Source organism: Hipposideros armiger, unplaced genomic scaffold, assembly GCF_001890085.2.
Source record: "Hipposideros armiger isolate ML-2016 unplaced genomic scaffold, ASM189008v1 scaffold_888, whole genome shotgun sequence".
Classification (NCBI taxonomy): Eukaryota; Metazoa; Chordata; class Mammalia; order Chiroptera; family Hipposideridae; genus Hipposideros; species Hipposideros armiger.
In genome coordinates this window covers 392432-418836 of record NW_017732238.1, presented here as the reverse complement: position 1 = coordinate 418836, position 26405 = coordinate 392432, and the positions used below count along the sequence as shown (strand labels likewise).

The 26405-nt window shown below is 52.8% G+C and overlaps 1 protein-coding gene across 1 annotated transcript; it reads right to left on the bottom strand.

Moving 5' to 3' along the window:
- Positions 1-3456: 3456 nt before the first annotated feature.
- Positions 3457-19433, bottom strand: CDX1 (caudal type homeobox 1). The gene is made up of 3 exons (XM_019630056.1): positions 18917-19433; positions 4290-4435; positions 3457-3738 (listed from the first exon to the last, which is right to left on the bottom strand). Exons 1-3 carry the CDS (start codon positions 19359-19361, stop codon positions 3520-3522), a joined length of 810 nt encoding a protein of 269 aa, XP_019485601.1. The 5' UTR covers positions 19362-19433; the 3' UTR covers positions 3457-3519.
- Between the last annotated feature and the right edge of the window lie 6972 nt (positions 19434-26405).

The following is a 26405-nucleotide window of genomic DNA, read 5'->3' as shown; positions in this document are numbered from 1 at the left end:
AATGCGTATAAATAAACATTTTAAATTTGCTTTATTGTCCAGACTTATCACTGTAGAGCATGTGTTTTGTTACACCAGCGAGTGGCGACTGAAAAAAATGAGGATCCAGGCTGCTAGTCCATCTGGTGTCGTTCAGAGAAGGTGGTTCTGGAGCAGCCATGCTGGGACAGGATTGCCCCCAAAGCCACCCTGGCCTGGGCTTGCTGCGCTCCCAGCCTCTGCATTCCACTGGCTGGGCATCTCATTTGCCCAGAGCCTGGCTGGTTTCCTTGGAGCGCCACAGGACTTTGTCCCCCCATCACAACCTGTCACACACAGAGAGACACACACACACTGGGCTGCTGGAGAACCTCTGTGTGAGAGCACTCTACTCCCAACCCTGAGCTAAGAAGTCCTTTTTCCAGTTGGGCCCACACCAATCTCTCAGCAGTCAATGATGGGATTGGCTCCTCCGTAAGACTGAGGTTCTCAGCATGGCTTGAAGGGTCTACAGAGGAAATTGTATGCAAAACATGGTGCTAATATGCATGTTTCTGGTTCGCTAGAGGCCATGACCAGGCCAGGCGCCTTCAGGACCAAGCCATGGGCCTTTGGGGGCCAGGCCAGGCCAGATCTGACTTTTGTCTGGTCCCTGAGTCTCTAGCACCAGTGCAGGGCCTGCCTGCCACCCAGTGGGAGGGTGGAGGGGGTGGGGAAAGTGGATGCATAAAATCATTATATGCAAAACGGAAGCCACATCAGCCGTTCCTGGTAGACAAGCTGGAGTACCTCTTAACACTAGGGTAGCTTCAGGGCCTGATAAGACATGAGGGGTCCCTTTCCTGAGCCATTATGACACTGCACCAGCCCCTGGTGGAGCCATCCGGGTGACAGGGGACACAGTACCTCACAAGGCAGCCCATGGCACTGTTTGGAAGTTGTCTTAAGTAAAAGTTTCTTTTTTCATGGCACTCATGCCACTTGACAGATGATCGCACCCCGCAACCTGTGGGCACCACCCACCCCCATGACCTCCCACATGGGCAGCAGCTGTAGCTCACCCAGCTTTCCAGGCCTGCCCACTGGCCTCCTGCCAGGCAGAGGCCTTCCTGTGGCTTGGGACAGGCTTGTCCTGCCTCAGATCTTCCCAGCCACCATCTGTCCTCCGCACTGGGGGTGGGGGTAGTTAAAACATCGGTCAGGCCTGCCCGTCTCTCACAGGAGAATGTGACAGCTCTGGGAGCAGGTGGCTGAAACCCAGCATTTACTATGTGCTAGGCCCTGTGCTAAACACAATTCTGAGATAGGTTAGAGTATTTTATTTCCACTTGACAATGGAAAAAGTCCTTGCCTGAAGTCTCACAGCTTAGAAGTGGTCACGCTGGAGCCTGGGACATCTGACGAAACCTGCTACTGAACAGTCACAACTGAAGCTTGGCACTCCAGCCCACAGTACCCCACACTCCAGAGTGGAGTGTTCAATGGGGTACTGGTAGGTGCTAGTAGGGAGCTTCTAGGTAGTGAAGCATAGGGAATGCTGGATTAAAGATTCAAGGGATTTCTTTGCTTTGGGAGTTGTCAGAGCCTTTAATGTGCTAATAAACCACTGTGACTCTTCCAGAAGGAAGACTCTTCCAAATTTACTTGACTAGAGCCATTTCTTTTTGGTAAAAATCTCTCCAGTTTAACGGATGAATAAACAAGGCCCAGAGAGGGGAAGCAGTTACCCCAAGGTCACACAGCAAATGTTTTTTGAAAATCAGAAAGCTATATTCGCTTACTGCCAGCCACCCTTCTACCAACCCTCTTCCTCTGCTCCTGGAACCCTGGTCCCTTCCCTGGTACTACCTGGTTCCCATGCCTTACACGTCTACAATCCTCGGTGAAGCCACAGCATCTCCCAGGCCACCAGTAGGAGAGAGGGGAGTGGCTGCTGCTCTTCAGGGCTTGTGTGTGGAAGTTATCCTCATGCATTGTTGTCATGTGCCCCAGGAGCAAAGGGCAGGCAGGCAGGCAGGCAGGCTGTGCACACTTTTTATGGCCGGGCCACCTCCCAGAACAGTAAACAGAGGGGCAGGCAGCTGGCACCGGGGCCATCTAGGGAGTGAAGGCCCCAGGTAGCAGACTCCTGCCCACCTCTGGATGGGAGCTGAGAACAGCAGCCTTTCTCAGGAGTTTAAAAAAATTATACTTTAAATTCATACTGCTAATACTCTTTTTTTTACCATTCCTTCCTTCTTGGCCTGACAGCACTCACTAGTTCTTTAAACCTCCTTCAAACCTCACCTTCTCTAGGAAGCCCTCCAGACCCTCCAGGATAAGCAGGGGGGCCGCTCTGGACTTCCGGAATGCTCTGCTCCCTGATGCCCAGAGCATAGCTTGGACTGGGAACTTTTGGTGGGCAAGGACTGTGCATTCACAGGGCCAGCCATGCCTGACACAAAGGGGTGCCCAACGAAGGTCAGCTGTTCAAAGAAACACCTGAGCTGAAAGTATTTGAAAAATTCAAAAGACTGATGATATATTGAGTCTGATGACTCTGCTTATGAAAAGGACCTAAAATTTTACATCGTCTCAAAGACTTTCTCTAACAATGTTGTGTTGATCATTCAAATGCGTTTGAAAGGCTACCATGTTGCAGGCCGACAGAGGCTGGAAGGGAGTATGCAATTGTTAGGAAGTGTGAGGATGATTTATACTTAACATCTTTCTTTAATGCTTCGTATAATGAGTTTTATACACCTTTAAAAAGAGGGAAAAAAATTTATTCTTGAAGCTGCATCCAAGAGATTCCACTCTATGTACAACACTTGCCCAGCTGCGAGCTCTGCTTGGTCCACAGAAAGTCCTCCGAGGGCCCACTGGGGCCTGGGCCCTGGGGCACAGCTTGGTGGGTAGGGTGGACTCTGCCCTTCTGTCCCCCTCCAGGGCTCTCCCTCCCAACTGGAGGCCCCACTGAGAATGCTAGTGAGGGGATATGGCTCTTCAACTCAGAGGGAGCAGTTATCAGAGCTTAGGCCTAATCCTGTGGGCTTTGTGCTCTGCATCAGCCTAGAAATGGTTCAGGGCACGCTAGGATGGGGGCAGGTAGAGGTGAGGTTGCAGGTGTGAGCTGACTGCATTCCTCCCTGCAGGTCATGGTCTACAAACATTCCATCTTCCCTTAGCTCCATCTCCTTTCTCCAGGTTCAATCTAGTCCCTACGGCAGCCATCCACCATTAAACCCATGGAGGAGGTAGGGCCTGGGACTTATCTTGGCTCCATCACCCATTCCTCTGAGGATTGAGACCTCCCACCCTGGGCTTCCTTAATCCTCCTGAGGCCTAGAACACAGGAGCTGAAAAAGGTCCTTATCCTACAGGCTCACTGCACAGATGAGCCAAGGGGATGCAGGGGCTGAGTGGGTGCCTTGTCCAAGGTTACCCAGAAGGTCAGTGGCAGGGCAGGGGACTCAGACCAGGCCTCCCGGGCCTCCAACAGGAGCTATACTCCTAGCATCTGAGTCCCCAGGCTCCCAGCCTACAATGCTGGGCAGGGGGCTATGGCAGATACTCCTCCTTGACAGGCATTGGGGAGGAGGCGCCCAGGAGGCTGGTGGAGCTGGGGCACAGGCCCCCCAGGGGTGGCCCAGCTGGAGTGGGGGTGACTTCATGGGCTGATGGTGGTGGTGGCTGCGGGGGCTGCTGCTGTTGCTGCTGCTGCTTCTTCTTGTTTACTTTGCGCTCCTTTGCCCTTCGGTTTTGGAACCAGATCTTCACCTGTGGTGTCGGAGAAACAGATGGGTGGTGAGGAGACCCAGTGACAGAGTGAGAGGAAGAGGAGGAGGACAGCTGAGATCTTATTTCTTGATGTGGTGTTTGTGGCCTCCCTCCTGCCCCAGCCACCCCGACCTTTCATGGACCCTGAACAAATTCTCTCCTCCAGAACTTGCTCCCCTACAGATAGCTTTCTCTGTAAACTTCTTCCTCCCCATCTTCCAAGGCTACAGTCTAACACCCCCTCCTCCATGAAGCCTTCCCTGTTCTCCTTGTGACGGCTCTCTCCTCTGGATTTAAACAGCACTGATCAGCTTACTGTAGCCTATAGCTAATCAGATCTCCTATCCCCCTATTGGGGTTCAGGGATATTGGGTTTTGTGGGAGTGGGGGAGGACTTGGCAGAAGCTCCATTTCGGCTATGCTGTGTGACCATGGCCAGGAGACTCAACCTCTCTGTTCCCCTCCCTTGACTGAGCGCCATAATCTGCCTGTAGCCTGAAGGCCAGACTCCCAGTACTACTCCTGTGGCTAAAGTTGGAGGACCCACACACCTGCCGTTCAGTGAGCCCCAGATTGGCAGCCAGCTCGGATTTCCGCCGAATGGTGATATAACGGCTATAGTGGAACTCTTTTTCCAGCTCCAGGCGCTGGTGGTCCGTGTAGACCACGCGGTACTTGTCCTTGGTCCGGGTCTTACCTGAGAAGCAGGGGAGCCAGGGAGGAAGGTGAGTGGGGAAGGAGACTCTGCAAAAGGCCCAGGCAGGGCCCCCAAACCCCTAAAGGAGAACCCTGATGTGGGGAAGGAGGTATACCCCAGCCCTGGGGGTGACAATCATTTCTCCAGGTTTAGGCTCAAAGGCTCCCACCCTGAAAGGCAAGCGCTGCTTCATGTCCATTTTGGGGAGCCGCTGAGGCTCAGAGAGAGGAAGCAACTTGATCAGGATTACACAGCGAGCTACTGGTGGAGTTGGGGTTTCAATCCCTGTCTCCTGACCCAGAGCCCTAGTCTGGTCGCCAGCTTCTCCAGCTTTCACCCAGCAGCTTCCAGATGCAGCTGCACAACAGACACTCCGGAAGCTTGTGGAAAACACAGCTTCCAGGGCATCCCTGACCACATGAGTCAGAAAGTCTGGGGGTGGGATCGGCATTTTTAATAAGTTCCCCAGGTGGTTCTGATTCAGGGTCCTCAGGCCACAAGTATGAACACCAGTGACACAGAGGGATATCTGGCAGGTAAGGGCAGATTGACATGAGTGAGATGGCAGCTGTTCCTTTCTCCTGTGGAGGAGAGGCCAGGGAAGAGCCACTGCAGGCAGGGGCGGAAGCTTGCTGAACTGTCCTGGGGTGTACAGAACATTGATTCCTGTTGAATGTAACTGCTGGTGAACCTCGAGGACATGGCAGGTACCTCAAGAGGTCCTAGCTCTGCCATCAGCTACATTTGCACCAAGGGCTGGGGACTGGTTTGCCCAGAGCCATCTACACCCCCATCTGTGCCGAGGCATAAAGCAGGAGTGACTCTGCTTAGTCCACAAATATTTATTGAGCCAAGCACTGGGGTACACCAGTGAGCCCCCCAAAAAAATCCAGGGCTCTAGGTGGCGGGAATAGCAAGTGCAAAGGCCCTGGGGTGGCAGCATATCTGACGTCTGACATGTGTGAGGAACAGTGAGGTGTGGCTGCGATGCAATGAACAAAGGAAGAGGGGCAGGTTACCCAGGGCCTTATGAGCCATGGAAAGGACTCTGGGTTTTACCCAGTCTGGGATGGGAGCCATTGCAAAGTTCTGAGCAGAGGAGAAAGGAGGTCTGATGTAGGTTTTACTATGACTCTGACTACTATATGGAGAACAGATTAGCAGGAGGACACGGGAAGCACCAAGAGACCTGCACTAACCCAGGAGACAGAAGGCAGTGGCTTGGCCTCTAGTGGGGCTCTGCCTGGGGCCAGGAACTGGGTTTGAGGACCAACTGGGGTTAATGTCAGGGCTTCTTTGGGGCTGGGATCAGACGTCTGTCTGGAGAGAATATTAAGAGTCATGCTTGGCCTGGACTGGTGTGAGGGCCTGACTAAACACCAGTTGCCTTTGTAAGAAGCTGAGCACATGGCTATAAATAGGAGGCACACGCAAGCACTTTCAGATCCACACATGCGTCCCACCAGAGCATGGTGGGTCTTTGAATAACCATCGACCTCCCACCTCACCCAAGTGCTCCCACCAGAGCCGGCCTTCACCTCTGGGTCACACACGCTCTGGCCTTGCCTGTCCCTCAGCACCCCTGCCCTAACTCTCCCCCACCCAGTTCCAGCCCCCACCCCCTCCACCAGGCCCACGCAGCTTGGCAGGACAGCACTGGGCTCCTCAGAAGCCAAATGGTTTTGTGGAGGATGAGAGACAGCAGATGTTCCTGGGCTCTGTTCCTTGGGTTTGCTGCCAGCGCCACGGAACCGCACTGGACACTTCCACATCCACTGCCCTCAGCTCACCGCCTAGCGCAGCACGGGACAACCTCGGCCTTCGGCCAGGCCTGGTCCAGGAAAAGGACAAGGGAGTGGCTGCTGAGGCCTTGGTCCAGATGGAGCCCCTCCTTGGCCTAGAAAATTCAACACTAGCTCAAAAACAATTCTGCCGAACACCACCGCCACCACCAGAGTGTAGCAGAGTTCTGAATCCACAGCCCCACTGGGGTAAAGCCAGAAGGGATCATGGGAGTTTAGTATCCTCCCATTTTATAGATAAAGAGACCGAGGTTCAAGATGGTTATACAGCTGCCGAAGATCCAAATGAAAGAGGCCCGGTGAATCCTTCTAGTCCAGCCTCTTGTGCAGTCAGAGTCACTGAAGCCCCAGGCAGGCATGGACTTGCAGAAGGCCACGTCACCTGGCCTAGAGCTCTTGCTCCCCACTCTCATTCACAGCTCCTCACCCCATCAGGTGTAGGGTCCACAGAGCCTGCCTTGGAGCCCCACTAAGCATTGGCAGCAAAAGCTCCAACAGCAGACCACCCAGCTACGTGTACTTCCGGGAAGGGAGGGGTCTGCCCATGGTGAGGGCAGCACCTGAGAGCACTAAGCTGGGGCTGGAGGGGTCCGCAGGCCCGAGGGCCTTGGAAATGCCCACAAGACTCACAGCCGGAGGTGGAGCAGGAGACGCCCTGCACATCCAAACCTCAGTCTGAGAAATTACAAGTAGTGATAACGAAGTCACCTGTTCCCCCCAGGCACCCGGCTCTCACTCCCATCCTTTCTCATGAGCAAGCAGGAATCCGTCACACCTGTCTCACAGATGGGGGGAATTGAGGCTCAGAAAGGGGCTCTTGCTGAGGGCCATCCTGCCTGGAAGTGGTACGAACCTAGGCTCAGGTGTCCTGACCTCCAGCCCAGCTCTTCCCAGAGTGGAGGTGGGGCTAGATGGGAGATACGGCTCTAGCTCCATAATTACTCCTCTCTGTTCCAGCAAGAGTGCCAGTGAAGACCCAGCCCACAAGCCCTGTCCCCCCGCTCTCTGGGCCCAAGAGAGGGGCTGGTAAGCTCAGGAGCCTACTGGTCAACTTCTATCTGATGGAGCTGCTCAAAACACAGAGTTTTATCACTAAGAAAATGGTTTTGCGGGCCGGCCGAGTGGCGCGATGGTTAAGAACTCGCGTGGGGGGCCGGCTGAGTGGCTCAGTTGGTTAAGAGCTCGCTCAAGAGTTTGAGCTCTGAGCAACAGTGGTTCGAGTCAGCCCGAGCTGAGCATCCCCCCCAATTCCCCATTAAAAAAAAAAAAAAAAAAGAGAATGGTTTTGCCCTAGAACACAATGTTTACTATCACACTGTGTGGTCCAGGAACCAGGGAATACCGTATGCTGTCCAGGGAGTGATACCTGGAGCATTCCTCTTTGGAGTCCGGCTTGGTGATGTCCAGCCTCGTTGAACATTCACATACCCCTTTACCCAGTGATCCCACTTCCTGGAATAGATCCCACAGATAAATGCCCAAAGCTGTAGCTGTTTCAAATACCACTAGACTAAAAACAATGTACACGCCTACAAGTAGGGAATGTGTTAAATAAGAGATGGCACATCCACGGAGATGTATGCAGTCATTCAAAAGAGATTATAAAGCTCCATATGTACCAATATGGAGCAATTTCTAAGATATATTGTTAAGTAAAAAAACAAGACATTGAACGTTGCGAATAGCATGTTACTGTTTTTGCACAAAAATAGGGGGCTCGCGTGTGTGCGTGTACACACACACACACACACACACACACACACAATCCTATGTTTGTGCACCCATAGAGTTCTTTCTGAAAGAATGTACAAGGAGCCATTAGCAGGGGCTAATGGAGAGGGGACTGGAGGCTGGGGAGCCATAGGTAGGAGGGAACCTTAGGGATGTTTAAATTTTTGCCATGTGCAGATGTGAATTTGTATTTCTAAAGACAGTTGGGAGCCATGGGCTCCAGTCCCAGCTCTGGGCCAGAACTCCTGAATGCCCTGAGCCACCCTCCCTTCCCGCTCCTGTGAACACCTGTGCCACCTGGGATCCAAGGAGGGAGGGGGCAGGGAGACGCATGCGAGTGGTGGGGCAGGGAGAGGGCCAGAGATCAATGATTTACAGGCCCCTGGGACGCTGGGGCTAAGAGGAAAGGCCGGCTCCCGTAACAGGTGTTCGGTGGGGGCCATTGCTCCCAGCCACCTAATGAATAACCCTCTGGGCTAGATGCCAGTGTGAGTGGGTGGGGGGAGGGTGGAAGCCCCCCAGTTCTTCAGAGGTGAGCACAGGGGGGAAGAGCCTTGGATAACTCACCCAAATGAGAGATTTTCTTCTCTCTGCTCTTGCTTTGGGACTTGAGGAATGGCCCATCCACATGCGCCAGGCTTCCGTGGAGGTAGCAAGTTCCTCATTCCCTAAAGCGTGCATGGCGGAGGCTCTGGGAAGCTACAAGCTAGTGGTTCCAAAAGCCTGACCAACAACCTCAAAACCGCCTGGCGAGATTTTTAAAAGTACCGATTCTAGCCTAGAAATTCAGATTCCGTGGGGCTGAAATGGGGCTCAGGGTTTTGATACTGGAATAGCTCTCAGGTTACCCTGACATGTGGCTGCTTGGGCAAACAGAACTCTAGGGTTGTGCAGTACAGCTTCTCACTGGCTGGGTGATCTGGGACAGTCAGTCACCTCACCTCTCTGAGCCTCATTTTCTGTATCTATAAAATGGGGGTAATTATTATTCTAATAATGGCCAACATGTCCGCACGTCAGGTACTTTTGTACATCTCTCTCAACAACCTATGAAATTATGCAACTGTCATCCCTATTTTATAGATGGGGAAACTGAGGCTCAGAGAGGCCCACACATTTGGCAGGTGATATTGAAACCTAGGTCTGTCCAGCCTCAGAAACAGCATTAGACCCCATCACACAGTGTAAGGTCTCCCATAATTCTCTCCAACCCTGGGGTGTACAGGGGATCCCTTGAGATGGATGGGCGATGCCTAGCACAGTACTGGCACGTAGTAGGTGCGTGAGGGAGGATACATCTCACTCATTTCCAAAAGTGGCGGGACGACCGTATGGCAGGAATGCTGGGAAAAGAGCTGTGCAATGGGTGGTATGTTGGACAAAGCTGTTTATTTATAAGGTCCCTTCCAACTTGGAAACATGAAGCTCCCAATGTTTGTTGATTCTCTGATTGTGTTTCTTATTGTTGCTGAAAGAATTTGGAGACTGATTTCCCTGTCTGAGAGTCTAGATATGGGGCCGGCCCCGTTGGAGGATAGGGGGCAGGAGCCACTGCAGCCTTCAGTGGGGCCTCCCCATCCAGCCTGGGCCAGGCAAGGACAGAGTCCAGCATCTGCCCCCAGGGCGGGGTGGGCGGCTCCAGGAAAATCAAGTGGACTTTGGGTCAGCACTTCCTTTGTCCTCTTCCTGCTGGTTTTGTGGCCCTGAGGGATGACACTGTCAACTCTGGCCTTCAGGGCTTGGGACACAAATCCAGCCCCGGACCCTCTGTGACCCCTCCCTGTGTGGTCCAGCCCCAAATGGCTGTGCATCAAAATTCCCTCCAACACACACACACACATACACACACGCGCACACGGAAGTTTGTTAGACATACATATTCCCAGGCTGCATCCCAGATCCACTGCATCCTGACCTCCCTGCCATCTTTAACAAACATGCTGGGGGATTCTAAGCCACCAGCTGGAGTCAGAAGGTCATGGTCCCAGTTCTGTGCCATCTGTGTGGCCTTGAATAAATCCCTTCTCCTCTCTGGGCCTCAGTTTCTCCTGTGCATCAGAAGAAGGTTTGGGTGTCAGCTCTGAGGGCTCTATAGATTCTGAAGTTCTGTGCAGCTCTGAGCCCTCCTATAAGGACCAGACACCCCACGTCCCACGCCCTCACTATCCACCACCCACAGGAAGGGCATGGACGGCACATCCTCCAGCCAAGTCCCTCAGACACATGTGGGACAGGAGGAGCCAGGGTGTTCACTCGTGTCTGTCATGCTGGCTTGGGGAGGACAAAGAGAAGCGCAAGTTCTGGGGGACTTTGGCAGGAGTGGGCTCAGGGAAGGGACAGGGAACAGGGTGGTTGTAGAATCCTACTGCAGAAAGTCCCAGAAACTGCAGTGGGGAAGGAAAGAGATGTACAGTAATACCTTGGTTTGCGAGCATAATTTGTTCTGGAAACAAACCACTCGTATTGCAAGACATCGCTCATTTACCACTTTAAAATGTATTAGAAATGTTTGCTCATCTTGCGGAACACTCGCAAACCACGTTACTCGCAATCCAAGGTTTTACTTTACTTCACTGCAAGGATGGTGGGCATTTTTCAGTATATTGAAGTTGAAAGAATTGCAAATATGAGGAGCATGCAAATAACTTTAATATAAAACACAAGGTGTTACTCAGATAATATATACAAGAGGGCTACAAAGGTGGCAGGGCATGGGGTAGCCTCGAGGTGGTGGCATTTCTGGTGAGGGGCCTGATTCTAGCAGCTTTCCACTGTACTGAGATTTGGGGCAGTTCTGGGTACACAGGGGGCAAGTCCCAGACCTTGCTGGAGGCAGAGACCTGGCTTAGGTCTGACCATCCTTAGTGAAGGAGTTGACAAGTGACTGAATTCCTTTGGGCTTTCCTCCCCCCTGGGGGACAGAATGGATGGGAAAGCAGTTTGTAAAGGGCAAAGAACTATGGCGATGACAAGGAGAACTGAGCTATTTTCAGAAGCGGACGTTGGAGGCTTCCCCTGGGAGAGGGAGGAAAGCCGCATGAGGGGAGCAACAGGGCAAAGGACATGCTGGCCTGGGCGTGGGGCGATCTGGCCAGGCCACCACTGGACAGGTGATGTTCAGTTTGGATTTGTTTCCCCATCTGTATTATCAGAGGGTGGGACCTCTGATGTGGCAGCCCTGACCTGGCCAGTTTGATGATGAATAGACAGATATCCCTCTTGGGCTATGAGGCTTCCTGTTGGACCCACGATTGGGTCCTGTTCCTGCTGATTTGTTGGTCCCAGGCTGCTCTATCACAATTCCTCATTCAAGCCTATAGCGGGGTGAGGCTGGAATGGGGTTGGAGGGAAATGGCCTGGCTAGCTGCACTCAGGAGCCTTGCAGCCTTAGGCAAGCTTTTCCTCCCCACTGTCACCCTCTTTCCTAGTCACAGCGCTCTGTCAGCACTGCATCCTCCTCCTCCCAGGCCACCGGTGTCATCCCCTGCCCTATCTTCTTCTTCCTGGAGGTCCACAGTCTGACTTGGCTCTGGGAGGCAGCGAGGAAGGCAGAGCCTACCGGGTCAGACAGATCCGATGGTTCTCACCCAGCCAGGCCACGTGCCAGTGGTGTGAACCCAGCAAGTCACTGAACCTCTTTGGATCTAGTTTATTCATCTGTAAAGTGAATTCATGAATTCATCCTTATACTCGGTAGTTGCAGAGATTAGATGTGATAATGTATTTAACAAAGGAATTATTAATAAAAGCTAGCTGTGATGATGATGAGGAGGAGGAGGAGGAGGATGATGAAGATGATGATGGTGATGAAGATGACTGCAGAGACAGAAGAGAGAAGAGATCCCTCAGTGGTAAGGCGTAAGGAGCCCATACAGAATGGGTCACTACTCTAGGAACTCTTGTGCTGTCCTATATGACACATACTAGCTACTAGCCACATACAGCCATTTGAATTAAATTACATAGAATTAAAATTCAGGTCTTTAGTCACATTAGCCATATTCCAAGTGCTCGAAAGACACATGCAGCAAGTGGCTAGCATACTAGACAGATATAGAGCATTTCCATCAACACAGAAAGTTCGATTGGACAACCCTGCTAGACCAAACTCCTGCTAGACCCACACCTGCATAGCACACCTAACCAATCTGTGCTCATACTATCTGCAAAATAGCGTGTTCTTGCATCTACCACCCCGTTAATTCCTTTTTTCAAAAATAAGGGGAATTCTTGGTCCAGAACCGCCATTCTAAAACTTGCAACTTCGTCCCTTCAAGTCTCTCTGAGTTGTTTCCTGGTGGAGTTTCCTCCCATGCCCTGCCCTGGCCATCCTCTAGGAGGGAAGTGAGGTCCCTGCCCAATGGTCTGCAGGCGTGGGTCCTAGAGTCTCCTATGTGGGTGAAAGTGTAGGGAGGGGCTCTGGACTCCAGTCCTTTTCTAGTTCAGTGCATGACCTTGGCACATCCACTCCCCTCAGCCCCTGGCTCCTTGTATGCTCCGTGAGGGTAGGCACCATGCCACCTTGCTCACCCAGTCCTATAACAGTGGCTGGAACATAGTGAGTACTTGACAGATCTTGTTGAATATATAACACAAACCGGCTACTTCCTGGTCTTCCTGACCCCAGTAAATGGCTCCCATCTATAGCCACTCAGGGCAAAAGCCTCCTTGGCATTCTCCTGCTCCTCACATGCAATCCATCAGCTGGTCAGCTCAGTCTCCAAAGGAAATCCTTCTATCCAGCTCCACTGTTCCCACAGCCTCAGTCAAAGCCACTAATCTAATGCGGAAGGTGCTGCTCTGGGGTCAGAAATACCTGCATTTGGAAACATGCTGAGCACATGCTGAGCACTCAATAGATGCCAAATTCATATTATTATTACTATTAATAATTACATATCATTAACTTATTTGTTAAATAGTTCATTCCCCTTTTTCATCGTGGGGAGGGCAGGTTAAAGACAAACAAATGAAATAATTACGAACTGTGATTAGTATGAAGGAAGGCAAGCATAGAGCTGAGAGCTAGATTAAGTGGTGGGGTAGGGGGGTAGGGAGGCCTACTTTATTTAGCTTGGGGAAGGTCTCCTGGAGGAGGCAGCATTTAAGCCCAAACTCAAAGGTTGAGAAGGAGGTTTTCTCATCACCCACGGAGAAGAATGTTTTAGGAAGAGAGAACAACATATGCAAAGGCCCTACGGCAGAGAGTAGAGTGCCAGATCCCTGAGGGGACCCTGTCTGCCCTGGTCTGGCTGGAATCCCCAGGACCTAGAAAAACGTTTGGCACAGAATAGACACATAGAGAATATTACTGCCCCCAGGCCTGCCTTAATAAATGAATGAATGAGAGAGGCACAGGACGAAGCCGGAAAGGCTAGCAGAGCTCTGAGCCCTGAGGTGAGGGCTTGGGATTTGATTTCAAGAGCAGTGGGAAGTCACTGGAGGGCGTTGAGCCTGTAGCGTCAGTCTCGGCTTTCGCTAATGCTTGCTCCCTCTCTGTTAATGCACAGGGATCCCGTGCCCCCTTCCAAGCTTGAGGGAGGAGTGGGGCATGGGGAGGGGTCAGCATGTTGGCATGATGACGGACCTGACTCCAGACACAATTGTTTCCAACTCCCAGGAGCTCCCGAACAGACACTCGAGGGGCCAGCCCGTTCAGATGACTTCCTCCTGACAGGCCAGACACGACTGCTCACAAAGCCACTTTGGACCTTCGGAATGACTGCCTTGGTTCTCAGCAGAATATCTGCCAACGCGGGGGAGAAAACACTCAACCAAAAAAACCGCCTTCTGCCACCTTCTAACTGGGTCATTCCTCTTCCCAGCTACATCTGAGAGATGAGGTGTCACATGGAGCTTCTGCCTTAAGAGCCAGTTTTAAACAGCCCGGCCCCTGCTGTGCCCCCCCTCCCCCTCCAGCCTCTTATAAGCTCTGCCTGGACTGGCCTCCTTTCCACCGCCCCCCCCCATCCCCCTGCCCCCAGCCTGGGCTGGGACGTACATGGGGAGGGGGGCTCAGGTTCCCATGCCAAGGGTGTTGCTTTATTTGATAGGTGCTCCTTAGGCTGTAGTGTCTGGGTTTGAACCCTGTGTGGCTGCATCCCAGCTGTGGGAGCTTGGGCAAGGCATCTTACCCTCCCTAAGCCTCATTAACTTTATCTGTAAAATGAGGCTACTAATAGATCCTCGTACCTCTTAGGGTTGTTACGAGGCTTAGGTGAGATCACCTATGCAAAGTTCTTGGCACAGTGCCAGGCACACGGTAAGGACTCAGCCACAGTCATCAGCTTTATCATGAGCTCCTACTATGGGTAAGGCATGGTGAGAAGGATGGGGCTGATTCGAACTGGACCTTGAGGGGAAGACAGATGGTGGAAAGCAGGGGTAAACAAGACAGTCAGGGGCAAATGTTGTTAAAACAAAGGCCTTGATACAGTGTGGGGAGGGGAGAAACCTAGAAGGGCTTCCCAGAGAAGGTGGCCTTGGCAATGGAGCAGCATTTGAACTGGTGAAGATTTAGAGGAGGGAAGGGAAGGTAGTTCAGGTTGAGGGACCCAGACTGGAGAGGCAAGGGAGTGCGAGCTGTGTGCTCAAGTGCACCTGCTAAGGACTGGCAGAGATGGTCACAGGCACCAATCCACTGAGCACCAACCAAGTGCCAGGCTCAGGGCTGTGCTTTATAGGTACCATTCCTTCAAGGTGCAACCCTATTATTCTAATGCTAGAGTGAAAGAAGCTGAGGCTCAGAGAACTAATCCAAGTTAATTTGCCTGATGTTAATGTAGCTTCTAACAGAAATGCAATCCCAGTTAAGGCCCACCTCTTAACTGCCCCCATTAAGCATCTCTGTATATCTAGGTAAACTAGTGGCAGAGGGGCTTTAATAGTGGGCTGGGGGCCAGGTATCAAGAGGGCTCTGAATGCCACAGAAATGGGGCTGGATTTTATAGCAATGAAATGGCAGTTCCATGGCAGTGGGGAGCCATGGAATGTTCTTGAGCAGGGGAATGTGCCTTGAATAGGTAAATCTGGTAGTGGTTTAGAAGACAGCTGGGGCATCAGAGAGAGGCTGAGGATGAGAGGCCAGCCAGGGCAGAGCTGTCGGGTGGCTGTGGCAATAAGCCAAAGGAGAGGGTCTGGAATGTGGGCGGGAGGAGAGCAGGGTTCATCCCTCCACGGGCCTCAGTTTCTCCATCTGAAGGCTGAAGGGGTCAGCCCAAGATCTGAACCCTGCTGCACCAGTCTCATTTGTCTGAGTATCTCCCTAGTTGTGTGGGACCTCAGCCAGCCCAATGGGCCATTAACCTGTGAAGCACTGTTTCTTCACAAGGAATGGCTGCTGAGCCTTCAACAGAAGGATAATTTAGAACACTTTTAATGAAAACACTGGTATTTATATATGCAAAGGGGGAAGGCAAAAGAAATAGAACCCCTCATAGTAATTTCCTACCCTGGCCTCAGCCAAGCGACAGCGATCACTTGGAACCGGTTAATATTTTGATTGTGGAATGAAGGCCAGTAGCCTCTCTGTCGTCTTCCCCACTTTCACTGCCCCCTCATTAGAATAAAGCTAGGGTCTTAGTCCCAGCCTCGGCTACACCAGCCCCCCAGGTGAGGATGGCACCTCACTGACCCAGTGGGGAAACGGAGCAACCAGGCTTCCGCCATTGGCATGAGCTGCTTAGCTGGACAGTCATGGGTCCCATCTCCAGGGTTGGGACATCAGAAACCTGTGTCAAAGCCGAGATTTCATTTCTCCCCTCTTCCCCCAGAGTCGTCTTACTGTTCCTCGTATTTACCCTGTTTATTCATTCAACAAAATGTATTGAGCACCTACTAAATGCCATGCACTGAGCTGGGTGTCTGGAATATAGTGATGGGTCAAATAGATGTGGCTGTGGACCTCATGGGCTTTTACCTTTGTGCGTGGATAGGTGGGGGAACAGACAACACACAAGCACATCAATAAGTGAGTAATTGAAATCAGGGCTAGTGCTCTGAAGGAAACACGGCAAAGATTATTGAGGCATAAGGGGAGCCTTCCTTGGAAAGTCATGGAGGACATCTCTGAGGAGAGCATTCAGCTGAGACCTAAAGGGTAAGAAGGCGCTAGGTCTGCAAAGAGTCAGGGGAAAGAGGTTTCTGGGAAGAGGGAACAACATATGTACAAGACCTGCAGTAGGACACGGCATGTCTGAAAAACTGAAAAATGGCTGGAATGGCTAGAGTTTGGTGACCAAGGGGAGAATGGCCTGAGGTGAGGTCGGGGAGGCAAGCAAGGGCCAGGTGTTGATGTTCTACAATCCTGTAGACCTCAGGAAGGAGTGTAGATTTTACCCTAAATATGATGGGAAATCTTTGGAAAAATTTTAACTGACTCATTCGATATCTACTCCAGTCCAGCCTCCACTTGCTCAAAACTAGAACATTCCTTAAAGTCTCTGGGCTTCAGTTCCCCATCTGTATGTCTGGTCTCTAACTGTCCAGTTCAGATATTATAAAATGCTAGAGGTTCAGAAAGGAGGAAGACTGGACTGGCCGAGAAGTATGCCTTAAGACCTGGATTGGGGCCAGAGGGGTGGTGTGTGGCATGCACTGACCTTCTCTCTGCCATCCGAGAGAACAGCATGGAGGGACCTTGTATCTTCTAAGAAGGGAGGGGCTTGACCTCTCTCTCAGGGAGGATCTGTAAGCCCACCCAATTCTGCTCCATCTCAGGAGCACGGGTCAGAGGCAGATGCCCCCTGGGCACATAGGCAGCTTTCTAGCTTCCAGGAGGCCAAGGCTCCTGCGTCCTCGGCAGAATGGGTCTAACCTGGCCCCTGGGGCAGCCACTTTCCTCAGGAGCTCCCACACCTCCTTTTCCCTTCCTTCTACTGTCTGGGAGTGAAGAGAGAAAGGTCTTCTGCCTTTGGGCAGAGTTAATCCTAGGCCCTTTATATACCTGGGGACAAGTTTCCAAATAACTTTTGAGACCAGGGGCTGAGTTGGCCTGGCAGCTCCTGTGCCCAGAGAGGAGGCAATCTGCCTGACTTCTCACAGCCTAGAGGCTCCCCCAGGCCTCTGCCAGTCCCTCGCTGGCGCACTGTCTCCCCTTCACACAGTGACGGCCTCTCTCCAAGTCCCGCCCCTGGGGAACCTCCCCATCCATCTCCAGTCTCCTGATCAGCAGGAAGCAACACCTGGAAGAGAAGAGCAGGAAAAGTGGGCTTCCTTCTCCAGGGAGCAGATGCGGAATTGCAGGACCCTGAGGGTCAGTGGCCCCAGACACCTTCTCTCATAAAATCTAATGCAGGGCTCTCAACTGGGGTTTATGGATAAAGCTTCTGGGGGCTTCTAGAACCCATGAAATTGACTGCCATATTCGGCAACACTTGTTTTTAGGGAGAAGACTTGTACTTTCTACTAGATTTTTCAAAGGGGTTCTTTCGTAACTCAAAGGTGCAAGGCCTTTCCTTTTTATGTCACAGACAGTAACACTAACACCCAGAGAAGATGACTGACTAAGAGAAGCTGTTTGGAGGATTAGAGCACAGGCTTGGTGGTCAGTCTGACAGGGTTCAAGTCCCAACCTCACCATTTACTGGTTATACCGCCTTGCATACATATTGAACCTCTCAATGCTACAGTTTCTTCACCTGAAAACTGGGGATGATAGTAGTATCTATGGTAATGCTGTAAGAGTTAAATGGGTTAATATATGCAAGATCTTACTTTACTTAGGTCAGTGCCTGGTCCATTAAGAAAGTATTTCGTAAATGCTAACGGTCATAATTTAGCCAAGGTCACAGAAACAAAGGGCAGAGCAGAGGCATAAGCTGCAGTCCTCTGAGGCCTCTGCAGGCAGATAGGAGGTTCTGTGTCCCTCAGACTCCCAAGAAGGTGGTACTATTACAGCCAGACCTGGAGCTGCTGATCAAGCCCTCCCCAGCATCTGCCCCCTGGGTGAGCTGGGCCTGAGTGGAGACATGGGGGTGAAGAAAGAGAGGAGGCGGGGAAGTCCTAGGCTCACGCCCAGCTGTGGGAAGGGGAGGGCTGGACATCAAAGGGTGGGCAGGCCAACTTCCCGCCCCCCAGGCCAGGTGGCCTTTGTCAGGACAAGCCTGACACAGTCAGGACAATAGGGTATCATGTTCACTTTCCGGCCAACAGGAGTCACTACCGAGCCAAGGCACAGCCTGTTACATGACAAAGGGGGGACTTATAAAGGAGGTCAGGCCGCCCCTCATTAAAGCTGGGCCTTTGTCCTGCCCCCTCCCCTGCCTTTGAAGAGGGTGGATCAGAGAGGCCTGCCTGGGGGCAGGAGGTTCACAGGCTCAGGAGCCAAACAGCAGTCACCTTCCCAACTGCTCCTGCTTTCCCCTCCCCCAGGGTCAAGAGTTCAGGAAAGGCCCCGGAATAGGAAGGTAGGGAGCCCCCCACGGGCTAACATAACCTAAGAGGGTTCTTTCATAGTCCAAAGGAAATGACCCACCAATCTTTCGCTGCCGGTATCGGGGTACTGAGACCTGGAAAGGAAAGTGACCTGACCACGTTCTCACAATCCCACCGTCCTTTCTGGGGTGGGTTTGCAGCCTCTGCTTGGGGTTGGGATAGGGGTGGAAGAAACGCATGATGACCAGGGCCAGAGTTACTAAAAGAGCCCTGGGATAAAAGTCTGGGGACCTGCGTTCTAGTTCCAGCTTTGCGATGCAACCACACAGCGTATCTTCACTTCTCGTGGCCTCAGTTTTCCTACCTAGACAGAAAGGTTGTGCTTACTCAGGCTGGGATTCAGAAGGGGAAGCTAAGAGAACCGTTCCCCAGGGCTAGAGCGGTCAAGGGGGCCGCCACTATGGGAACCCAAGCAGGGCCAGGGCAGAGGTCAGACACCGGGCAGCCTCGCCCTAGCACCTGCCGGCTCCCAGGAGAACCGAGCAGAGGCGCAGGGCCAGGGGAGGGTCCTTACCGCTGCCACCGCCGCCTCCGGCCGCCACACTGCGCCGCATCCACTCGTAGGGAGTCCGTCTTTGCGCTCCTGGCGAGGACGGTGCGCTCGGGCCTCCGAGGGGCTGCGCCAGGAGGCCTGGGCCAGGCCCAGGGGGCGCGGGCACCGGGCTAAAGTCCGCAGGGGACCCGAATGCCAGCGGGACTGGGCTAGCAGCGGGGGCTGCGGGGCCCGGGCCATAGGCGGCGGCCCAGTCGTCCTTGGGCGCAGAGAAGGGTGCGCTCCAGGCCGCAGGGGGCGCCGGGGCCGAATCCACGTGAGAGTAGCTGGTAAAGTCGGGGTACTGCGGGGGCCCCGGGGGCGGAGCCGGGGGCCCGTAGGCCTGCGAGCCCAGGCCCAGGCTCGGGGGCCTGGCGGGGCCGGGGTACACCGGAGAGTCCTTGTCCAGCACATAGCCCACGTACATGGTGGCCGCAGGGCCCCCCGCGCATGCTGGGCCCTGGAGCCGCCGCTGCCGGCCGCCCCGACGAGCAACAGCTCACCTGAACTCGCCGGCTCGGCCGCGGGGCCGCCCCACCCAGGCCTTTTATAGCCCCGGGCCGCCCGCAGCCCCAGCCGAGGCGGGTTTGCATTTCAAAGCGGGGGGAGCCTCCGGGCCACGAATCAAAGGGGGAAACCCGTCGGGGGCGGGGGGTTCAAAAGGAGACAAATTGCCGCCCCAAGCGGGAGGTGGACCGGCCAGGGCCTGGAGGGGTGGGAGCGCGGAGGGCGCTTCCTGGGCGAGCTTCGAGGCACACTAGGTGTGGGCGTCTCCTGCGAGGTCGGCGACCTAGTGGCCTAAACACCTCGCCCTCCCTGGGGAGAAAAGGGATCCGAGGGGCTGCAGGGGGACCCCAGGCCAGAGCCACACAGCCACACAAGTCCTGTGGCACGCTCCAAAGTGACCAGCTTGAGGTGAGGGGGGCAACCTGACTTCAAACAGGATTCCGATCTGTGAGGTAGCCGGTCCTTAATCTTTTGGGGGCAGGAGTCACGACCCTTCTGAGTCTCCGGTGAAAACTGTGGATGTTTTTACCGGGAAAACGCACATATGCACATACACAAGTCTGCATACAATTGGGGAGTTGGCGTGAATTGGCCCTCCAGATAAAGTTCTAAAGGAAGTGGGGTAGGAGCATCTATGAGGGACTGTCTAAGGAACTTTTCACAATTCTCTTGATGATCCCCTATACCCCCTCCCCTTTCATTTTAATGAGAAATTTCAAACATACACAAAAGTAGAATTCTTTGGTCAGCTGCTGTACACCCATCTCCCAACTTCAACCATGATCAAGATTTTGTCACTTATTTCATCTCCTCCCCTGCTTTTTTTGCTAAAATATTTTAAAACAAATTTCAAACATCATGTCATTTTACCCCTACATACTTCAGCATGCGTCTCTAAAACACGTGGACAATTTCTTACATAATATGCCATTATCACATCCAACAAAATTAACACAAAATTCCTGGATATTATCTAGCACCCAGTTCATATTCAAAGTACTCCAGCTGATTAAAAAATGTCTTTTTAACAGCTGGTTTGTGTGAACTAGGATCCATTTATTATAGCTGGGGCCCCCTTGGTATTTTAAATGCATCGTCCGCCCTCCCCCACCCCCCATTAAAGACTGGCAAACATTTCACAGCTACTCAAGTAGGGGCTGGTAAACAGTTGAGGGGCCATGAGTGAACTGGGAGTGGGGAGCAAGGTTGAGGGACTTGGGGAAGAATTCATGAAGGACAGGATTCTGAATCAGAAAGCCTGGAGGAGATGGCTTTCCTCCCCAGAGTGGGCTCAGTGCCAAAGAGCTGCTCAGCAGCCCCCTGTGGGATTTGACCCTCTGACATTTCTTGGGAGCCCCCTAAATATGCAGGGACAGGTAGCCCCCAGAGGTAGACAGAACCAGGGTCTTGGCTGTTTAACCTGTCTCTCCCTTGGGTGACCACATTTGTGGGGGCAGGTCAGCATCCTCTCAGGGATAGACTGATGTGTCAAGGTCAGGGCACAATTTACAGGGCCCCGTGCAAAATAACAACGTGAGATCCCTTGTTCAAAAACTATTAAGAATTCCAAGATGGCAGCAGCAGAGTGTCCAACCACACACGGGACCCTTCTAAACATTGGGCTCTGTGTGATTTGCACAGGTAACCCACCCATGAAGCTGGCCCTAATCAAAATCTTGTTTTTCCCAGCATGAGCTGCCAGCAGCCGCAGTGAGCGGCCGTCCAGAAGCCGGCGACTGATCTGCCTCGACCGGGAAGAGCGCAGTGATGGTGCCAACTTGGGCCAGTGAAGCAACGTCCTCCACAACTAGACTGAAGAACAAAAGGACAGCAACTTGTCTGTTCCCCTTCCCCCAATTCCCCAGCGCTGTTCCCATCCCCCCAATTCCCCAATAAAAATCTTAAAAAAAAAAATCTTGTTTTTCTGGGGCTCTGATGGATACAGAGTGGGGGATGTGAGCCCAGGGCTCCCTCCCTTCCTGCTCAGAGGAACTCTTTCCATTGTACAGGTGGATGCAGTGAGCCCCAGAAAGAAAAGAGGTGGTGCCCAAGTTTACGCAGTGAAATGAAGGCTGCTCTTCATGAGGGGAGAGGGTGCTGCCTGGGTTGTGGCTGACATGGGTGAGCACATGGCTGCCTCAGCAGGGAAGGCCCCTTTTCCTGTGTCAGGAAGTGGACATGTCGGTGAAATTGTACTCAAGAGTCGTGTGGATTCCTGAGCTCTGCTCAGTACCCAATCTTTTAAGGGGTGATTGAGAAACTGGAAGGTATATAGGGAAGGGAGAACTGGGCTCTACCCTCTGAGCTGCTGTAATTGGGACTGCTCAGACTGGAAAAAGAAGACTGAGTGGCGCTTGAAGTCTGAGTTTGGGGAGGGGGACAGGGCAGAGCTAGGACCTGAGAGAGAAAGAAAGCTGCAGGCACAGACATCGATTTCCACCCACCCACAATAAAGTGCTCTCTAAATGGTCGCCCACCAGGAAATGGGCTACCATGAAAAAGAGTGAGCTCACCATCACTGGAGGTATGCAAGTGACTGCTGGAAGTCCTAAGTCAGGGATACTGCAGAAGGGATGCCTATCCTGGGGGAGTGGGAAGTTTGGTGTCCTAGAGGTGTCCACTGTTTCCAGGAATATGCTAAATCAGACCTACATGGGAGGCTTAAAGGTTGAGGATAGGTATAGGTATTCATTTGTTGTGTTGATTCATTTGTATTAATATTCCACCTTTGTGCTGACACTGTGTTAGTTACTGGGTGAGGCAGAGCGGGGAGGGAGAGAAGCAGACTTGAGTCAAATAATCACAAAGGTAAAAATTACATCTTGGTGAGAGCTAGGAATCTGGAGATCTCACCCAAAGGGGGGAGACAAGTCTTACAAGAGCAAGTGACATATGAGTCGAGACCCCGGGAGTGGGGAAGGGCATTGTGGGCAGAGGGACAGTGTGAACCGAGGTGTTGAAACCCGAGGGGACATTGACCCCCTAGAACTGAAAGACCAGTTTGGAGCTTAGTGATGGGGGGCAGGATATGAGTCTGGAGAGCGGTTAAGCAAGGCCCAGTGGGCCAGGCCTGATGACTGGTATGGGAAGTTGTTATCAAGGGTCAGGGTGGGAAGATAACTGTGGCTGGTGTGTGGCGAAAGAGCCAGAGGATAGGTGGGGGTGGGGAGGGGGGGGGGGGGGGGGGGGTGTGGAGAGCAGCATGGAAGCTGGGCAGGGTTCCAGGAGCGAGGAAGATGGTGTCCAGGACTTGGGTGGTAGCCTAAAGATGAGGGACTTTCCAGGCAAACCAGGAACTATTTCCCTGATCAGGGAGAGTGTAGGGCCAGGGAGCCCTGAGGCCTGGGGGATCCACGCCAGCTGCTCCGTGGTCCCCTCCGTGCTGTCGTCTCCCGGTGTGGAGGCTGGACGCGCCTCCCACTTGACAGACACCTGCTGGGGTGGGCCTTCCCTCCCCTTAGGCCTGCTCTTTCCAGAGCCCTGGGTGTTGGGACGGGTGGGGCCAACTGGTTCTATTGGCTGGATGAGGAAAGGACGCACAGAGAGGTCCAGGTACCTGGCCAAGGTCACACAGGTGCAGGATGGGGCACAGGAGCTGGGGCTCCTAACCCCACTGGTCTTTCTCACTGTCCAAAGCGCCAGTCCTGCTGATCCTCCTACCCACCTAAGGTAGGAGAGCAGTGGCATTATAGGTCCCGTAGCATCCCGACCCTGGACAACCAACCCTTAGAGAGCCAACTCACTCACTTTATAGATAGGGAAACTGAGGCCCAGAAGCCTATAGAAAGAAGGGTTATTTTTCCCTAAGTTCCCACAGCAGGTCAGTGCTGCACTGGAAATCGACCCCGGTCTTCTGACTCCCAGCTCAGTGCCCTTTGTATCTATCTGAGATTGCAGGATGGAATCCTTTACCAGTGCAGGAGTCATAACAGCAATAGCATTGCTATTTATTGAGCATCTACTAAGTGTCAGGCATCATGCCAAGTAGTTTGCATGTATGGGGTTTCCCCCACTTTTTGAAAGTTCGCTTTATGCCACTTTGCTTTTATGAAAGACCTACATTAGTACCTGTTTTCACTAATTGAAAGAAATCGGAAGGGGATGTTCGCTTTTCAAAAAAAAGGTGAAAAGCAAAAATAGCATTCAGTGTTTCTTTTGCAGTGAGCCATTATAGATACAGCTCTGTTCCCTGAGCAGTGAGAGTGGCCCCACCAAGCTTCTTCCTCAGGAACAACACTCGTCATCTCCGCATCAAGGTGTCCAGTTTGAACTGCGTCTGTGAGCATCTGTGCTTTATCTCGACTTATTTTGTGCATATCCGTGAGCAAGATGCGTCCTAAGGTGATTGTTTCTTTCCTTTATGCCATTTTGGCTTATACTATAATGTTTCATAGGCACTCTACTTAAGGGATGGGAGGGGGTGAGGAGGGTGGAAGACCTGTATTATCTCAGTTCACCCTCAGACAGCCCGGTGTGGTAGGGTTGATTGTTCTCTCTTATTTTGCAGATGAAGCACCTGGAGCTCAGAGAAGTGATGTCACCTGCCTGAGGCGACTCAGCAAGTCAATGGCTTATCTGGAAGTTCTCCTTTTCTTTCCAGCTGAGACTGCCTGGGAGGATAGTGAACCTGTGAGTGCCTCTCCCTGAACCCCTACCCCAGGGTTTTGCTTAAACAAATACCTGGTTCTTCTTCCTCCTCTAGCTCCATCATGCAAAAGAGCCTCAGCTGTCCCCTCACCCTCACCTCTAGGTGGATCCCCCAATTAGACACCTCAGCCAGCCCTGATGTGACTGGGCTGACCCAACTTCACCCTCCTGAGGACACTGTAACCTTGTTTAAAAGACCCAGGTCTGGCGTCTGAAATCACAGGCTCTCCCCCACCGTGCCCTTTGATTTGCCCTTGCCTCCTTCCATGTCCCCATGTGACTACTAGGGACTGAGTGGCTCAGACAGTGGTCCAGCATGCATGGCTCTGTGACCATGTGTGAGTAGAGAAGCACCACCCCCCTCCGTCCACCACGTAGCAGCCTCTTCCTCTCTGACAGCCCCTTATCTCTGGGAGCGGCTGTTTATTGGACCCCTCCTTCCCTCTGGCTCCCTGGGTGGGCCCCTCTCCCCTCTGGAAGCCCTCCCTTTGGGCTGCTCTCACACACCTCCACCAGGGCCTCCTGGGGTGGGGTGCACAGCCCATGGACTCATAAAGATCTTGGTGATAGCTTGGTTTTTAAATCGGGTTTATGGCCCTGGTAGAGAAAAGGTTCTGGGCTCCGCATTCTGTTGGAAGTGGTTTGCTTAAGAGAAGCTAGTAGGCACCACGGCCGGCGTTAGGCATACCTAGACTGCAGCCCAAGGGCTGCCAGTCCCAGCCAAGCCTCAGCCTCACTCTGTGACCTTGGGCAAGGAGCTCTCCCTCTCTGAGCTGTTCCTGAGGTGCAAGTGCGGATGGTAATTCCTGCCCTGCCCACTTCCAGGGGGCAGAGGTGAGTCTCCCGGGTGGGTGCTGGGTCAAGTGTTTTTGCCTTCCAGACCTCTCCCCTCTCCAAATATCTTTTCTCTCTTCAATTCCTGCCCCTCCAGGGGCTGGGGGCGCCACCTGCGGGCACTGCCGGGTACTACCGGAAGGCTCATGGGCTGCCTGGCCTCAATCATGACCCCAGAGGTACTGATTCTCCTTACCCTCCCTGTGGGGAAACAGAGGCCTGGAGGAGGGAGGCAGCCCCCCCCCACTTGTACACTGCCAGTTAGGGAGCAGAGGGAACAAAATGTCATTATACGAAGAAGCACTGTGTCTGACAGTAGCTAGAGAATCCAGGAAAGGAAAGGAAAGTCACACAGTGAGTCAGTGGTCAAGCATGGGCTGAGGCTCAGAAATTCCAGCTCCCTGTCAGGTGCATCCCTGCAGCCTCTCAGGTGGATGGGGGCAGGCAGTCAGCCCATGCTGGACTACTACAGCCTCCATACTAGCTCTCCCCCCACCTCACTTCTTGCACCGTTAGCTCATTCTCCACAGTGCGCCCCAGTAACCTGATCTCATTAGTCACCTGTTTAAAATGCTGGAGTGGTCTTTCCTGACCCTCAGAATAAAAGCCAGGCTCCTCTTGGGCCCACGGGCCCTGACACCTGGCCCCTGACTACATCTCCAGCCTATACCCCACCATGGCCCTTTTCTGCACCCCAGCCATTCTTTTCTTTCTGTTCAAGCACACCAAGTTCTTTCTGGCCTCCAATCTTTTGCACATGCTGTTTCCTTTACCTAGAACACTGTTCCTGTCCCCACATTGTGTGTGGCCTCTTAACCTCAGGTCTCAGTTGAAATATTTCTTCCCTAAAGAAGCCTTAATGTACCTAAATGCCTAAATGAGAACCCCCATCTCCCCAACCCATTGTTCTCTCTCTTTCATCATATATCACAATTTGATATTATTAATTTGTGGTTTCTTTGGTGTTTGCTTGTGAGCCCTGGCAGGGCACATAGTAGGTGCTCGATTAACTTCCGTTGCATGGAGAAATGGCCTGGGAATCAGGGTCAGAGGCCTCATTCCAGACTTGCTGACTTGCTGTGTGCCCTTGAGCAGGTTCTGGCCTTCTCTGGGACCCAGTGTGTCTGGTGGGGTAGATTTGTGGCCTCTGAAGGTCCTGCTGTTCTGATGATCCTGGAGCCATCTGCGTACCAGGAGGACACACCCCTGTTCCCTGGAGCACTGAGGCTGAGGCCTGCTGGAGGCTGGGGAGAGGCCAAGGTAGGTAGAGTGTCGAAGCCCTTATCTCCTGGGACTCGGTCAGGTCTTGGCGGCTATAGTCTGTCCCAGTAAGAGCAGTCCTAGGTATCTAGGGCGGGAATGTAGCCTGAAGCTCCCCCACTGGTCCCTCTGCCCAACTAGACAACCAGCCACTGTGCTGAGTGTCCAGGCGGAGAAGGGCAATGCCCACTGTGTGCCTCTTCTGGCTCCCCAGCTGCAAGTA